This window comes from Pangasianodon hypophthalmus, chromosome 4, assembly GCF_027358585.1.
Source record: "Pangasianodon hypophthalmus isolate fPanHyp1 chromosome 4, fPanHyp1.pri, whole genome shotgun sequence".
Lineage (NCBI taxonomy): Eukaryota > Metazoa > Chordata > Actinopteri > Siluriformes > Pangasiidae > Pangasianodon > Pangasianodon hypophthalmus.
In genome coordinates this window covers 23758960-23776371 of record NC_069713.1, presented here as the reverse complement: position 1 = coordinate 23776371, position 17412 = coordinate 23758960, and the positions used below count along the sequence as shown (strand labels likewise).

General features: G+C 38.5%; 2 protein-coding genes across 3 annotated transcripts in view; both read right to left on the bottom strand.

Moving 5' to 3' along the window:
* cacnb2b (calcium channel, voltage-dependent, beta 2b) overlaps window positions 1-11555 on the bottom strand; it is a 35119-nt gene extending 23564 nt beyond the window's left edge. The window contains exons 1-2 of one of the 2 annotated variants that reach the window (XM_053233697.1): window positions 10284-11555; window positions 10043-10164 (exon numbers count right to left, since the gene is read on the bottom strand). In XM_053233697.1, coding sequence (XP_053089672.1) covers window positions 10043-10090 — 48 coding nt within the window. In that variant the 5' untranslated portion in view covers window positions 10091-10164; window positions 10284-11555. Of the gene's footprint in view, window positions 1-10042 lie in introns of both variants that reach the window. The other variant, XM_053233696.1, reaches the window with a different exon arrangement.
* A 218-nt stretch (window positions 11556-11773) lies between these two features.
* tmem236 (transmembrane protein 236) lies at window positions 11774-17142 on the bottom strand. Its single transcript, XM_026937129.3, has 4 exons — window positions 16631-17142; window positions 15660-15732; window positions 14712-14835; window positions 11774-13651 (listed from the first exon to the last, which is right to left on the bottom strand). The coding sequence occupies exons 1-4, from the start codon at window positions 16882-16884 to the stop codon at window positions 13056-13058; spliced, it is 1047 nt and encodes a 348-aa protein (XP_026792930.3). The 5' UTR covers window positions 16885-17142; the 3' UTR covers window positions 11774-13055.
* Between the last annotated feature and the right edge of the window lie 270 nt (window positions 17143-17412).

Genomic DNA, 17412 nt, shown 5'->3' with positions numbered 1-17412 from the left:
TGTGCCACCGTGACCTTGTTTCCCACACAAACCCTGACAAAAAGAAAAAAGATTTGCCTCCCTTTTTCAATATCTCAGTTTTTGGGTTAGTTTTGGGTCTTTTGTGTTTTCGACTGTTCATCGACTGTATGTTGTTGACACTCAATTACCTATTACAGGATTACTCTAAAAAAAATCACAATATAGTACCTTATAGCATAACTCAAGTGTGTTAGCCACTCAATTTTGTTGTAGGCCATACCGTTATTCATTTTGTCCTGCCCCACCAAACTCTATGGTCATGAGCCTCTGCTAGTAATTACTAAAGAGACTACCCTGAGTTATTTAGTCAGTCACATACATACACTCCAATGTAAGTTTAATGCCAGGCATGGCTTATACATATGCCATTAATCATATCTCCACTTTTATGATTGTGCCCCTCAACCCCCACCACACACATACACATATCTGTCTGTAAGCCTCTTAGAGCATGGTGTGTCAGTGTAAAGCAGTGCTCTGTAATACACAGTGGACAGGGCATGGTCATGCACACATCACCTTAAAAATACCAGCCAGAAAAATGGAAATCTCCTAGCTTCATGCAGTGCTATTCATACAGCCTGGAAAGAAATATGCATTATGGGATATACAGAGTGGCAACTACTCTGAGCCCTGGACCAGAACAAAATGTTTTTACAGATTTTTATGATCTACTTTGTTGCACTCATGTTACATAATATATTTAATTGTCTAGAATCCTAGGAGAGCACTTAATTTTCTTGTTCCCCATAATCCCTGCTTGTAACCACATGTTATTTCCCACCAGGTCACTTATTTTATGCCTGTTGAAAACTGAAATTAATTTTTTACCAGGAAAAACTGAATTTTTTTTTTTTTTTTTTTTTTAATGTTTACTTGAGGTATAACATTTACATTCATTCATTAGTTTTCATCCAAACCAACTCACAGGCAGAGAGTTAGAATATAATTCAATCAGCTTTAGGAAAATGAGCAAAAATGAATATATAAAATGAATTAACACATGCATTGATTGGTATTTTGAATGTAAAGATGGAGTCCACGTGTATAGGAGATACTTATTGAGGGATCCTAGACCACTGTCCATGCAGAACATTTCAACTTCTTTTATATTCTAAACTAAACTGCAATTGTGTAACTGTGATCTTTGGATTCTTTTTGTTTTTTTAAACCTCCCTCACCATCTTTATTTCTGATGTGAGGATTTTACTTTTAAAGTATTTTAAGGTACCAGTTATTTTGTCATATGTTTGAGAGAATTGTCAACCCCTCAGATACCCCACCCCACTGCCAGGGGTGCCAATAATTATGCACCCTACTGTAGGTGTTAAAGGAGCTGACAGTGATGCAACATTAAGTTTCCACCCATTGACCAGAGATAACTGAGATGTAGAGGTGGAGAGAAAAGAGAGCCATAATTAAGCACCACACGCAAGCACACACACACACACACACACACACCCACACCCACACACACACACACACACACACACACGCACTAAAATGTCAGAGTCTTGCATGACAGCCACTCTCTGAGAAACACCATCCCTGATAAGGAATAGTAGACTGTCAAGCCAAGGCCTTGCATGCGCCTACATCGTCTTAACTGAGATATTCACCTAGGACACATTCTTATTTATTGTTGGCATATCTGACTGCAGGAGAAAGCAGGCCTGCTTTAGAATTTCTTAACTTCATTGTCTTCTTATCTCAAGTTCATATTCAGCTCCTTTGTCCTGGCTGAGGTCTGTGACAATCAGGTCCAACAGTACCACAGGAGACTCTACACACCCCTCGAGCAGCAAGAAATTCCTTATTTACCTAGCTTCACATTCTCCTACTGAAGTTTCTCTGAAATCTAAAGGCATGGAGAACACTGCATGAGCCTGCACCCATAATATCTGGTCCATGCCTAGGATCTGGCACAAGGGAATGACCAATCCAAGTCAGTCAACAGCTGGGAGAAGAGATTTAAGAGAGAGCTGGAGAGAGAGATAAACGCCATGTGGCCATGTGTTCTCGGCCAGGTCAAGCATCTCTCTGTGTCTAGGATGAGCATTGCTCTATATAATCCTCTCTAACAGATCAAAACTGGTGCTTTTAAAGTCTCACCTCAACTTGTTTGATTACACGGTTTTGCTCTGTTAATTGCCAGAAATATACACAAGGACTAAGAATACCATCGAGAATTTTTTTGAAAACAGTTGCTTTATATTATTGGCATTAATTAATTTTTGTTTAAAATAATGAATAAAAAATTAAGCTAACACGAATCCAAAAATTAAGACAAATAAAACCAATCTTTCAATTATTATCTAAACACAAGCACATACCTTGAAGAGCCTTTACCTTTCTATCTTTAAGGGATAGAAAATGGAGACTGAAGAATGAAAGTGTTTTTTTTTCCGTTGCTGTCAAACATAATATGAAGTAACATAAAAGCTACAATTTAAAAATGAAATGATGATTATATGAATGAGAAGACGAGCATTAAAACTAACATGTAATAGGAGTGTAGCAGCTTATAAAATAACACTTGATCTAGAACATCCTATTATTTTACATTTTAATTTTTTATATCGTGCTCTGGGATTTATGCATGCACACAAGACCTAAATTGCAGTTATGAAATCTTAATCTCTGCATGGGGTATAAGCTATTTTATTATGCTTTAATTCCCTATTTTGATTTATTGAATTAATAAAATAATGCCAGTCTTTTTTTGTTCATTCGATGAGCTCTCAAGAGTTTTAAACTTAAACTGACCAAGCACTCATCTGCTATACTTAAATGATAATTTAAGGGTTAGTCACAATTTTATCCTTAAATAAATCTGTCCTATAGATACGCAAGGTCTCAGATAAAGATGTCTGAGTTCCTCTGTGTGAGGAAAAAATTGACATAGTCTCACTATGCCTGTGTAACTCAACTGTGATTAGATTTGTGGCCCTTAGATTTGTGAAACATTCTCTCTGTCTCCATTATGTCACACAAAGCAAGATCACCAAGTTCACTGGCACATTGCTAGGGTACTATAAGGAAATTACGTGGAGGACCATTCCCAGCCAAAGCCGTAAAAGAAGAGGGTGAGCAGGGATTGACAGAGGACTGGTGTAGCACAAATAGAGTGTATGGCACCATGCCAAATAAAACAGCATCACAAGCCTGCTGGAGCTTTTCATTTATATAATATGGCATATTGGAGTGCCAAAAACAGGTCTTAATGTAAGCATGTCCTTCACCTGGTCCTCTGCGTAGCCTGTCACACTGGCAGAGAGAGAGAGAGAGAGAGAGAGAGAGAGAGAGAGAGAGAGAGAGAGAGCATCACAGCAGAGAAAATCATCCTGCAGTAGACCAGTGGCTAGACAGCCAAACAAACACTCAATATAATTCAACTTCCCTCAGTGCCAAATGAGGGTGGGAAAGGAGTGGTGTATGAGGGCCAGTGAACTGAACCTTGAAGTGAGCACAGAAGTCAGTTTTCTTCACTTTGTCCTTGGTTAATTCACAAGTGTCATCCTAGTTGCTAAGCAGGAGAATTCTGTGTACGAGAGTTATAACATGTATCCATCAATTTCCTGCGCCAACTTTTAGCTTAGCCCTACAAGAAATTTGTCTATAAATCGTGTTTTGTTAAATAAATAAATAAATTTGCCTATAAATTCGTCTATAAAGTGTGTTTATTAGAAAAACACCTTGGTTACCTTATGTCATACGCACTGCAAAAATGAAACCAAGAAATTGACTACAGACAAATTTATGTAATATTTCTTAGTACAAGTTATTATAAAACACTTCTATTAGTGCTTATATAATTTTTACACACATTTATACATATCCAGCTTGAAATTGTATTATTGCATTGGCAGGTAATTTTGCTTCCTTCTAAACAAATAAACAACAACAACAAAAAAAACACTTAAAATAAACCAAATTGTCTGCCAACAAAACAAGATTATTTCAAACTTGAAATCTGAAGTCCAGAAATGTGTTTATGTTATAGGCATAATCTTATAATCTAATCCAATAGTTGTTTCATAATAATCAAAAAAAGTCTTCTAGTGCTGCTTCTTTGACAGTCCAAATAAACCTTACTGCTATTACATCATTAGTAACAGGCCACCTCAATCATGACTCACTGATCATTATTTTGAGCGCTGTAGACTTAACTGTAAACTGGAGCACACAGTTGTTTCAGACAACTCAGTCCTGCTATACAAATCCTGGGTAACCCTTTAAAATACTATTCCATAGTTAATAAGTAACTATGCAGGGACTAAGCAGGAATGAATGAATAGTGCTTCTTTAACACTTAATTCGCTATTGTTAACTACCAGGAAATACTGTTTAATTACTCAGTAAATAATAAGTTTCAAGTTATTTGTCATGTGCACAAAATGTCAGGGACAATTGTACATTGAAATGCTTGTAATTGGTATAGTTCACTACTAACTAAGCAGTAATTACTAAAGTTTACATTTCTCATGCCGAAATACTACCTAACTGTGGCTGTTTATTAATAACTACTGATTAGTTTGAGTATCTCTTGGTGTAGAACCAAAAGTCCAGGGGATGGAGTTTGATGTGATCTGGATAAGTGTGTTGTTAGGTGTGTTATTCTGTATTCTGGAGCATCTTGTGGGTTACAGTTAGCGTTATAGGAGTTGAATCCAGTCTAAATCCACCTCCTAGTACTATCTTGTTTAATTGCCAAGCATATCAAATTTAATTCCTAGTTGATGAATCTTTTTTGTGGAGATTTTTTTTGTGTCTGAGTCTTTTCTCTGAGTTTTTTTCCTGGAGATATTTACCTTTATAAAATTCATACACTTTTTACTTACAACAATGAACAGTAATAATGGGAAAATGTATTTAACAGAAAATCACACAATCTTCAACAGTAAAAACAATATGAAATCTGTTAATATTTTATTTCTAATATTGAACCTGCATAAATAAGTACTGAAAATGGAATTATTATCCCCAGGGAATTGAAAACAAAAGGGTGTTCTTTGACTTTTGCCCAGTACTCTATCTTCTTCTTTTTGTTCCCTCTGCCATAAAACAACTGAGAAACTCTTTTTTATCACCAAACTAAGTCTGAGAAGTATCTATAATCTCCTTTGGATTAAAGAAGGTCAGTGGATGACTGCCTTTTCCACCACTTGGGGCACTAGGAAAACTTTGTGATGCTTTATGGACTGGTAAATGCCTCTGTAATTCAGGCATCAGTGATGTTTTCTATGACTTGCTGGACAAAGAGGTAATAGTGTACACTAAGACTATATAGGTGCTATATGTCTGAGCATATCCAGAATTTTTGCAAGGTTTTGAGATGATTGAGAAGATAGAGTTAGCTATATATTCCCAATGGCAAGGTAATCCTATAAGGTTGCTTGCCTGTGCCTATATTCCACAGAAAAGAACTATGATGTGGGAGGCTGTTGGTCGTTAAACTGGAATTGGAGGGGTGGAGGCACTGGCTGCAGCCTTTCATAGTCTTGACCAACCACAGCACCAATAAATACATTTGGGCTGCTAAGAGTGTTAATCCACAACAAGGCATGTGGCATTGTTCTTCTCTAGAATCAACTTTGCTCATCATTTGACAAATGATGAGCCTAACATCAGGATATTACTTGCAATTGAATGGCCAGGTGGAAAGGATTAACCAAGAGCTGGAGAGATTCTTATGAAGCCATGGTCACAACCGACAAGCCCAGAGGGCCCAGTTTCTTCCATGAATTCATAAGTTGAAACTTGAATTCCAACCCAAATATAGGGTCTGGTTATCAGCTACAGCTTATCATGATACAAGTAATCTCATAGATTCATTAAACCTTTTAAAATAATTCATGACATCAATCAGGTAACTTTAGTCATCTACAGCTACCCAGGCAGTCCAAAATCTCGTACTCTTTCTAGGATTCTCTGCCTCAACTAATGGTTCCTGCTACTTTGGTGGCAATGGTAGACTCTAAAGCCCCACTGTGCACAAACACATCTTTGAAGTTAGTGAGCCCACCTGGCTTGGCGTTTCATCGAGTCATTTTATTTGACATATTCTAGGTTTTGGTTATCAGTGAGGATAAGGAAGGGATTCAGATCCCTCAAGCCAGTGTTGCCACTCCTCCTGGACAGCCCTGATCATCAAGAGTTCTTGATTCCCCACATCATAGTTCCGTTTGGCAGGGCTTCACTTTCGTGATAAAAATACACTTTTCTTGAGTGACCATGTAGTTGAGACAATACAGTGCTGATGCCACCAATATGCTTTCAGATGCTTCCAATTTGACCATAAATGAGAATGAAGGAGCAGGATGGCTGAGAATAGAGGCATTTGTGATTCATTCCTTGAGCTTATGGAAAGTTTGGGTGGTCTTCTACATCAACTTCAGAACATTGGGTTTCCCCTTGAGAAGGCATGTTTATCTAGAACCCCTAGATAAAGGACCAGTAAAAAAAAAAAAAAAAAAACCTTTGCAGATCTTCAGTGGCCCAAGGTTGAGGCCATGCTGTTATGGCTTCCACATTCAATTGGTCACCTTGAATTAATCTCAACCCCTCATTCATCCAGGATATAACCTAGGAACTTGACTGAGGGATGATGAAAGAGACATTTTTCAAGCTTTACAAACAGGTGGTTTTCCAGGAGCTTCTGCAGTACCAGACAAGGAGGACATGATCTTTTTCTGGGGACTAGAAAATTCATATATCATCGATGTACACAATGACAAATTGATTCAGGAATTCTATCAGCACCTTGTTGACAAATGCCTGGAACACAGAAGGACCATTATGAGCCCATGCAGCATGGCAAGGTATTCATAGTGGCCAGACATGGTAATGAATGCCATTTTCCACTCATCACTTTCCCTGATACAAATAAGATTATAATCACTTAAGTCCAACTTTGTAAATATTTTTGCCCCTCTTACCTGTTCTAGGGCTGAGTATACCAAGGGACGAGGATATCTGTATGTCACTGTAATGAAATGTAGCCCAGAGCTATGCATTGCTGAAGACTGTCACCTTTTTTCTCCACAAAGAAGAAACCTACTGTGGCACCAAGCTGGAGAGAGAGATGTATCCTTGTTCTAATGCCTCCCTGATGTACTCCTCCATTGCTTTGGTTTTAGGGCTTGAAAGAGGATATGTTCTGCTTCTAGGAGGAGAGGTGCCAGGTAAGACGTCAATGGCACAATTCCATGGGCAGTGAGGTGGTAGCTTGTTGGCTTTTGCATTACTCAAGACTTCAGTTAGGGCATGGTATGGATCAGGAATATTCACTTGCACTACTCAGTCTTTGTAATCTGACATGGGGGAGAGAGAGACAAGTTTGAAAACAACTAGAATTCCATGAACTGAGCTGACGTTCTTTCCAGGAAATTGTCGTGTTACATGTCATTAGCCAGGGAGAGCCCAGAACAATGTGGTTGTGAGGGGATTTGGTGACCATAAATGGAGGTTTTCCAGGTGTAATGTGCCCATGTACTTCTGGAAGGGAATTGTGCACTGGTTAATTTTTTCCTTTCCTCAATGCTGAGCCATCTATGCTTTTACGGTCTTGGGGCTTTTGAGGAAAACAAGTGGATTATTCAGCATTTCAGCTATTTTTTCATCCATGAAGTTCCCTGCCACCCCAGAGTCAATGAGCAAAGGAAAATAGTTGTATTGTCTTTGAGCTTCGATTAGGTTGTCCGTGCAGATGGCTAACTGGATAAACTGACTGAGTAAGAGAAGCGTCGTCACAACATGCAAGTTCGGTTTGCAGTATTTCATTAAGACCCTGGCGAAAGAGTGCTTTAAGTGCTGGTTCGTTATGAGTCTCTCACCTGCTTCCTTTCTCGCATTGGGATAATCAAAAAAACTTCCCAGAACTCCTGTTTGAATTTTGAATCTTTGTTGTAGTGTTGTCTGATCAAACATGGCAGTGGCCTAGGTAAGCACTTTTCCATTGAGTAGAGGGAAGACTTGGGGATGTCTCTGGGGAAAGCACAAGTGGGAACTAGCAAACAAATTTGCGCACTGCATAAGAAAACCCTTGCATAAACCAGGAGAGCCATCATATTTTTCCAGTTGAACAAGACACAGGATGACGTGATTTACTTCCAGATTAGTGAATAGGTTTGGGTTACTCATGCTGTGACTCAGATGTGGGGGAGTTGTAGTTTACAATGTTGCTGGGCCAGTAGCTGTCCCCCTGATGCTATAGCTGAACAGAGGCCCTCTGGTGGCATGGTAGTGAACTATACTATATCCCTGACAGACTTTTGGCAGGAAACTGCTTTATTTTGACTGACTCTCGAAATTGAATTAATTAAAATTTGCACCTATTGTCTTTTAATTGGCTTACAGTCTTCCTAAATTAAAAGCAAATTTTTACTCTGTAATGGTGACCAAAAATAGGTGTTGAAAATATTTTATTTAAAAAACTCAAGTAAAAGAACTATGGTTTAATTATACTCAAAAAAGTACTGTTACAGTGAACCATGTACTCAAGTAGTATAATGAGAGCACATGTAGTTTGTTGTTTCCACTCCTGCTTAAGTGTTAATGAAGCACTATTCATTTTTCTTTCCTGTTTAGTGTTGCTCTACTGTACTATGAACCAGACAGCACAGACATCTAGCCAATAGACATCTAGCCAACATCAGCACATTGTGCACAAATTGCATCTCAATGCATGCAGGTTGTTTGCTTTCTTTGTTACTGACTAAATAACACCCCAGTTATTTAAATAGCAATCATCAAAAGAAAGTTGCTTTTAAAGAACGTGAGCTCAATCTTTTTATCACAGAGTGCAGAGATTTAATAAATCATCATGAAGACAGATAGCTGTCATGTGCAAGTTGATATGATGACTTGAACAACAGTAACAAATGTATTGAGCCACTCAGGAAACTACTATGCTACATAAAACATGCAATACATGTGTTTATTAAGCACATACAAAAATGGTGTAATTTATAGAGGACACAAGATTCATGCCTATTTTCCTTTTTTGTCCATTAAAGGCACATCAGTGGCATCTTATTTTTTCCTAATTATTTTTGATGTGTTTTGTATATTAAACAGATGTTCTTGAGGAATTCACAGGCCATTTGGCTTTCCATATGACAGACTGCCTGGCGCATCTACAAGGGTCCAAACAGACAAAATGATGTGATGAAAAACACACACCCATTAATGTGCCCAGTTTGTCTTCTGCAGTGCCAGGCACATCTAAAATTTTCAAAACTAAATGTACTGTGGTGCAATTATCAGAGCAGAGTGTTTTGAGAAACAACTTGTTGCTGAGGTTCCTACAGACACATGCATGAATCATTTTGCGTAGACCATGCAGGTATTGAAAAAAAAAAAAAGTGAATCATTGTTAGTGTGAGGTGTAGCGCAATTTAGCACACTGGGGATCCAGTGTACTGAAAAGCATGGAAGAACTTCCGAGTGGATTAAACTTTAGCGGCTAAGGTTGTTGTCTTTATGAATTAAACACAGAGACACAAACTATTTTCAGTGGAATTTAGTGCTTGCAATGCACAGGAGGAATTAGCTAAACAGGTCACTCATTCTCTTCTGTGTCTTATACTGCAGGTTAGGAGGATGTTGCTGAAACTACCAAAATATGGAACTATATACACTTGTAGCAATTCTGCTATAGATAGATGGCAGGGGCTCGGCTGGTCAAATCGGGAAGAGTCACGCAGAGAGGAGCACTCTGCCCCCCTGAACATCTGGCCCTGTACGAACAGGTTGGTATTTTTCCATTCACAAAAAACCTTCAAATCTTATTTCAGCCAAATGAACAATGCTTGAATACAACTTTGAAAAATACAATATTACATTAACAGTATTACTTCTCAATATCTCCAAATTTGCAACATCCATATGTGTACTTTTCTTCTTTCTTAAATTAATTCATTATGATATGATTACCCTGGTTACCCTGCTGAGGAAACATTCTCTCTGTTTCAACCTCATCTCTCGCCAACACAGATCAAATCAAGCACATTTTACTTACATAGGTGGACTGTTCTATCTGCGAGTGTCCCAGACCACAGCAAAGCATCAAGAGCACATCCAGAGGTCAAGATGAGGCAACATCCAAAGCGAGGCACCGGTCACTTCACAGCTCCCATAGAGCTATTAATTTCCCAGAAGGGAGCTCCGTTACCATTAGATTTGTCTTGAGAGAGTGTTGTCCATATAGACTCCACTCATATCTACAGCACACAGACAAGAGCCGAGAAACTCCAGCCTACCTCTGGTGGATGAGTTGAACCAACAGATTGAGTGTTACATTCAAAAACAAAGATTCAAATCTTCTCCAGCTTGGGATTCCACAGCCACACACTTAGCTGGCTTCAGGTGTGTGTGTCTCATCCTTGTGATCATCCCTATGATACCTCTGATGTGAGCCTGCTTTATTTATTTATACACACACACACACACTCACACACATACACACCCTACCACTCCTATCATACACACACACCCACACCCACACACACATACACACACACACACACACACACACACACACACACCGGCTCAGAGTTTAAGGATTGATTCACGGCAGCGTAAATGTCATTTTCCCATCTGACTTTCCCTGCGTCAGTCTCTCCCTCCCACTCCAGCCAATGAGAGCAGAGAGCAGTGCCGCGTCTCTGTGAGCGTCTCTGTCTCCAGTCTGTTTAGGCAGAGGCTTGAGCACTCCCTCCCTTTCTCTCTACTTTTTTTGCCAGTCCTTCACCTCAACAACTCCTCACAAATGCTCCTCTCTTTGCCTTATTCTCTTCACAGTAATTCCTTTACAACTTCTCATTATTGTCTCTCCCAGGAGCCCTCTCTCTCTCTCTCTGTCTCTCTCTCTCTCTCTCTCTCTCTCTCTCTCTATTCAGTTCCCCCAATCACCTGATACCCACACAACTGTATTGTGGCTTGCAGCTACTTACTTTTTTCTCAGTTTTTGCTGTCCATCCATGTTGCTAAACAACATGCCAGAGTAGGTAGTGCATGAGACACGCTGCCTGAATTCAAATGTGGCTCAGCGCTGTACAGTGCTCCCCTCCTCTCCTGTTAGCCAATCAGAACATACACCATACACTCTCTTCTCATCATTCCCATTCTTTTATCTGTGTACTGTATCAGCATGTCTTTTCTTTCTCTCTGTCCTCTCTCTCTGTTTTTGATTACTCACAAGAAGAAGAAGAAGAACATGCATAATTTAATATATAGCATACACTTAAATTAAATAAATTAGAATTACGCCTCTTTTTATACAGCCATAGGAGGCACTTGAATAGTTCCACCCTGCTCAGAGGCTGGTTTACTGGTTCATCTCATAGCATCAAAGATTGAAATTATTCATCAAATCTACTAGTTAACAACCAAAGGAATGTGATTGGCTGGTGCTGTGGTGTGGTTTTCAATCTGTTTGCTCTGATAATACCTACTTGTACCTGTTTAGTATTTTTGTTGACATTCTTTGTAGGGCTGCAACTAATGATTATATTGAAAAGAGAGTATTTTTTTAATTTCTATTAGTCTGTTAGACGGATTATTTTAAAAATATTTTTAAAATATATATTTACAGCATTATAATAATTAATACTGCTACTCTTAACTAGGCTTAATTAATAAACAGGTCATTAATACTTTTGTGATCACAAATTTTACCTTTTTTAATTGTGAATAATTCCCCCCAGCCTAACCCCCACCCCACCCCATTCAATATTCCAACATATTTTGTGTAGATCCATGACATATAATACCAATTAAACTGATTTGAGTTCCAGACTGCAGCATTTCAAAATGTGGGAAAGTTCAACAGGGGTGAAGGCACTATAAGAAGTTTGAATTAAAATAGAAGAATGTTGAGAAGAATCTGTCCCTGCCTAGGCAGAAGAGGAGTCCCAGAGAAAGTAAACGTGACCAGGCTGTTAGAACTGTGTTAGTTGTACAGGTTTAAGATGAGTGAAGCTTCAGGGTTTTAGCTTGTATGTATAATACATAATGACCATAAGGATCGACTTCAGGTGTGTTGGGTGCTCTGACTGAAAATCATCTACTTTTACCACATACATTTTCAGTAAGAAATGAGCCACACCAAACTTTCATAAATAAACCAGGGGGCGCCATATTTGCTGGTGATCATAAGTGGGGTGTAGTACCACGGTGCAGCAAACTACTATTCAGAATGACAGTCAAGTCATTTTTAGCTTATAAGGAAATCACTGTTAGAAAATTAGTCATTCTTTCATTCATCTTCAGTAACCGCTTCATTCTGGTCAGGATCACGCTGGATTATGATCCTATTTGAAAATACAGAAGCAAATAATATAGAAACTTTAATATACAGTCAGGCCTATGAATATTTGGACATTAACAAAGTTACTGTTATTTTAGCTATCTATAACAGTATATTGGAGTTGAAATTAAGTAATCAGTATGACTTTCAGCTTTAATTTGAAGGTATTTTCATATATACAAACCAGGTTAACAGTGTAGGAATTGCAGCACTTTTTATATCATTATATGATATAAATATATCATATTATTTAATTATTTATTTAACTCCAATATACTGTGGTACATAACTAAAATAACAATAACTTTGTCAAAGTTCAAATATTTATGGACCCAACTATAGCTAAAATATTGGTATTGTGCTTATGAAGATTGTGTTTAGCATGAACTTCCATGAAAACAAACACTGCATAAGTATTATTTTAAGATTAATAGCAATAAATCAATCAATTGATATTTCAATTAAAATACTTTTAAACTTAAAAATAATTGGTATTCTGCAATATTACTTCTGTCATTATGAATTATACCTAGAAACATTAACTTGCATTACTTACTTAAAAAAAAAAAAACTATGTGTAGACTCGCCTTACTAGTTTGTCTTCTTCTCTGTAGTAATATGAGTGAAAAAATAGTGTGTTCAGTGCTATTAGTAGTTGTCAGTATCCACCCTGTACATTTCTTTACCCAAAGCAGTCCCCAGTAGCTTCCCCACCCCAGAGGTCTCAGTACATGCTTCCTCCGCTAAACACCTTCAGCTTGGTTAGGAAGTGAAAGTAAAGAAAAGTCAGACATGTGAGCAGATTCTTCATGATATAGAGTATTGGAGTCACATAACCAAAGACAATCACCAGGCAGATCCGTAAAACCAGGAAGGGCAGGTCCTGTGCTACCACTCCTAATGAAGCCAGCATTGGATTGTTAGGAGTTACAACCACACGCAGAATGGAGAAAAAGCTTAGGATGTAGATAGGAAAGACCCAGTTTGAGTTGTAGACCTCCTGAACCCCAGCCACTCTGATCATCTCCACTGTGTCCATCCAGAACACAAATGTCTCCAGGAAGAGCTCATGGCGAGGGTCTCGAACCCAGATGAAGCGAAGAAAGCCTGAGTCAGAGTGGGAGGAGTACAAGTAGGCCATGTTGGAAGAACGTGAGATGCCATCCATGTCTGCCCAGTGTCCTGACGGTGATGTGCTTATGCCTTCTGACCTCAGCGCCGAGCCATTTGCACTTCTGTTAGCCTGCAGTTGTGATGACACAGTAGACACCTGCTCCAGGTGAGTCAGAAAAGGGCCAGGAACCTCAAAGTCCAGACTATCTGGTTCATGAGACAAAACCATTTAAAACCTCATTTTCAATTTAATTTATTTAATTTAATTTAAACCCATTAATAGTAATTTAATTAGTAATTAATTAGTAGTTTAGATTTCAAGAGCATACACTCACTGGGCACTTTAATGGAACACCTGTACACCTGCTCTTAATGCAATTATTCAATCAGCCAATTATGTTGCAGCAGCACAGTGCATAAAAACCTGCTGATACAGGTCACTTGCTTCAGTTAATGTTCAAATCAAACATCAGAATGTAGGAAAAAAAGATGTCAATGACTTTGACCATGGTGTGGGTGTTGGTGCCAGTTTGAGTACTTAAGAAACTCTCCTGGAATTTTCATGCACAACATCCTGCAGAGTTCACACAGAATATTTGGAACCATTCTTGTTGATGACAGAGGTCAGGGGAGAATGGCCAGCTGGTTCAAGCTGATAGGAAGGCTATGGTAACTCAAATATCCACTCTTTATAACTGTGTTGAGCAGAAAAGCATCTCAGAACATATAGCATGCCAAATTTTGAGGTGGATGGGCTACAACAGCCAAAGAAATTAGGCTCTACTGCTGTCAGCTATGAACAGGAATCTGACACTGAGACAATGGGCACAGGTTCCCAGAAACTGGACATTAAAGATTAAAAAAAAAAAAAAAACATTGCTGGGTCTTTTTCCAATTTTCAGCTGTCCAGTTTTGGTGTGCCAGTGCCCACTGTAGCCTCAGATTCACTCAGATCACATTTTCCCCATTCTGATGTTTGATGTGACATTACCTGAAGCTCTTGACATGTATCTGCATGATCTTATGCATTGTGCTGCTGCTATATGATTAGTGAACAGTGAATGTATATTTGTATTGCAATTTAATCATTTTTTTAGGATATATTGAATTACCTCTCAATTCTAAAATACTATACAATGTTTATATGTTTGTCTACAGTTGATAAATATTTGAAGACTTGTATATTGCTATAAATACAGTATGTCATTTATTTCAGATCAATAACTTCAGTAATTGATCTGAAATAAGCCATTGAAGTATGCCATACCTTGTCCTCTCAGGCGATATGGACGAATTCTCTCTACAATGTCCACGCAGATGAGGGCAAAGAGCACCAGTGAGACAGGAAGCTCACTAAAGTGGCCATAGAAAATTCCTGTGTCCAGCTGAACCTGCCAAGATGTAAAGAGGAGTCAGGAGAGCTGTTCAACTCTACCAGTGAGAAAGTCTGAAAAAATGATTGTCAGTCTGTCATATATTCAAAAGTATTTAAATAAATAAATAAATGTACCTATTGTACTGCAGGATATAAGGCATATTTCATCAAGGAAGTTGTTATGCTTTTCAGCCATGTACTCATAACCCTGAACAATCCTAATCAAAGCTTTCTGTAGGTTGTAATAGAAAACCATTGACATTCCACAGGTACGGCTCAAGTTAATGATAAAACTGTTGTTTTTTTCACAACTCTAGACGAAATACCTTAGGGAAAAAGCATCACACGTTTGCCTCAAATTATATTGTTCTTGGTTTAAGAACACTAACGCTATGGTCTTCACAGTCACCAAATCTCAATCAAATGACTTAATTCTAGTATCAAATAGCTTTACAGCTTTCCAGCCTCAGATTTATAATTTCTTACTATTATTTGGAGTATGCCAAAGAGTTTCATAAGATTGATTTGTCATCTTAGTGCCTCAGGACTTACGGTTATTTTAGGGCTAATTGTATTGTTATTTACATTAGCCTGGGCAAAGCTAAAGAAGCAGAATTTAGACACCAAACATGACCTATTATGCACATTTAATGTAAGTAAAAAAAAAATCTCTATAAAAAATTCAAGTAATTTGTTTCACTTGAACACTTCCCTCAAGAGGCGATTTTCAGGTAGGTTTCAACACCAACTCACAAATTGTCACATTTGAATTTGGATTCTACCAGCGATGAAATGTTGAACAAGATGCTAAATGGAAGTACTACCTGATCATGATATTACCTTTGAGCTGGCAATGAGAATGGCAAAACATGGTAGCGTGCAGAGAAGTGCTTGGGCAAGAGTCACAGGTCTCCTGTGAAAGCACAGACTTCCATGTTAACATGTTCAATTTAATGAAGATACACATTTACAGTGCAGAGGAAACTCCTTAGATATGTAAAGCTGTAGGTATTTAATTCTGTGAAAACAGAAATAAATTGAAATATAATATAAATATAGTATAGTATCTCTAATGGGTTTTGTACTGGTTATAAGTACCGGCTAAACACCCCCAGATTATAGCCTATATTTTATGTTTTGGGCAAAATAGGCCATTTTACATTTTTACTAAAAGCAAAACAAACTAGAACACATTACTTCAAGTACACCATGAAGCGGGTAGCATTGCTACCTCACAGCTGGGTTAATTCTGAGCTTGGGTTACCGCCTTTGTGGAGTTTCTCATGTTCTCACTGTGTCTGTATGGGTTTCCTCAAAGTTCTCCTACCTCCCAACAAGATAGTGTTAGCTGGACTGGCTACGCTAAATTAAACTTTAGGTGTGACGGAGTGTATGCATGGTGCTCTGTGATGGACTGGAATCTCATTCAGGGTGTATCCAGGGATAGGCTCTGAATTCACTGTGACCTTGACCAGGATAAAGTGGTCACTGAAGAGGAATGAATGAATGAATGAATGAATGAAAGGAGATAGTTTGAAGTCATTTTAGCAGCAAAACTGGGTAAACATTCAAATTCCTTTTCCTTGTAATATTAACCTCTGTGACATCTCCCGTCACTTATTTACAATTATACCTCTATACACAGGTATAAGGATTCCTAAGCATGTAAAGAGATTTTCTGTGTATTTCTGCAGAAATTGAATATATTTCTAACATGCGAGATGAAGTTAAGACACACTGACGGTAGTGAACAGAACATAAAGGTTAATGGTCACTGAGGGTCATTAAGTACAACGGCAACACACACTTACCAGTTAGTAACTTCTTTAAAGAACCCCCTGGACTTCAGGATGAAGTACTTCAGTGGCACCCAGACAAACAAGGACACAGAGGTCACATAGGCTATGGATGCTGCCACTACCAACCAGTAAGCCGTACTGTCGTTGAATTTCTCAAAGCTTAGAAGCGACGCAAATCGCTCCAGAACCACAAACACAGGCACACACAGACATGCAAACTCTAACACCTCATACAGGATAAGCTTGACTATCCTTCCAGAAGGCATCCTGACTTGGTGGGAAAATAGTCCAGAATGAACAAAGTCAGTAACAGAGTGATAGCCAAGTCAGGTGCATCCACTACCCCCACTGACACACACTTGTTCACACACACACTGCACAACTGACTGCTGCTGTGGACTCTGGACACTGCTACTGCTTACACTGCACTTCCAGTCCTATTCATTTTTATTGTCATAACGATGAAGAAGTCACGCTTTTCTTTTTACAGAGGTGACAGTAAAACAACACTTTGTGTATTTTCAGTTTTGCTATGAGCATGAACTTGTGGAGAGGTGGCGGATATGTAAATTTACACTCACTGACCATTTTAATAGGAACATCTGTACGTGTGCTCATTTATGCAATTATCCATTCAGCCAGTACTGTGGCAGCAGCGCAATGCATAAAGTCATAGAGATACAAGTCAAGAGCTTCAGTTAATGTTCAAATCAAACATCACAATGAGAAAACTTGTGATGGCACTGATTTTGGCTTTGGCATGGTTGTTGGTTCCAGACTGGGAGGTTTGAGTA

Bases quoted from the DNA above. Each gene is read 5' to 3' on its own strand.
- tmem236 (XM_026937129.3), bottom strand. From the start codon at position 16,884: ATGCCTTCTGGAAGGATAGTCAAGCTTATCCTGTATGAGGTGTTAGAG. The intron at 15,733-16,630 runs GTAAGTGTGTGT...GTGCTTTCACAG, and splicing joins TTTAAAGAAGTTACTAACTG to GAGACCTGTGACTCTTGCCC. The intron at 14,836-15,659 runs GTAATATCATGA...ACATCTTGGCAG, and splicing joins TTCTCATTGCCAGCTCAAAG to GTTCAGCTGGACACAGGAAT.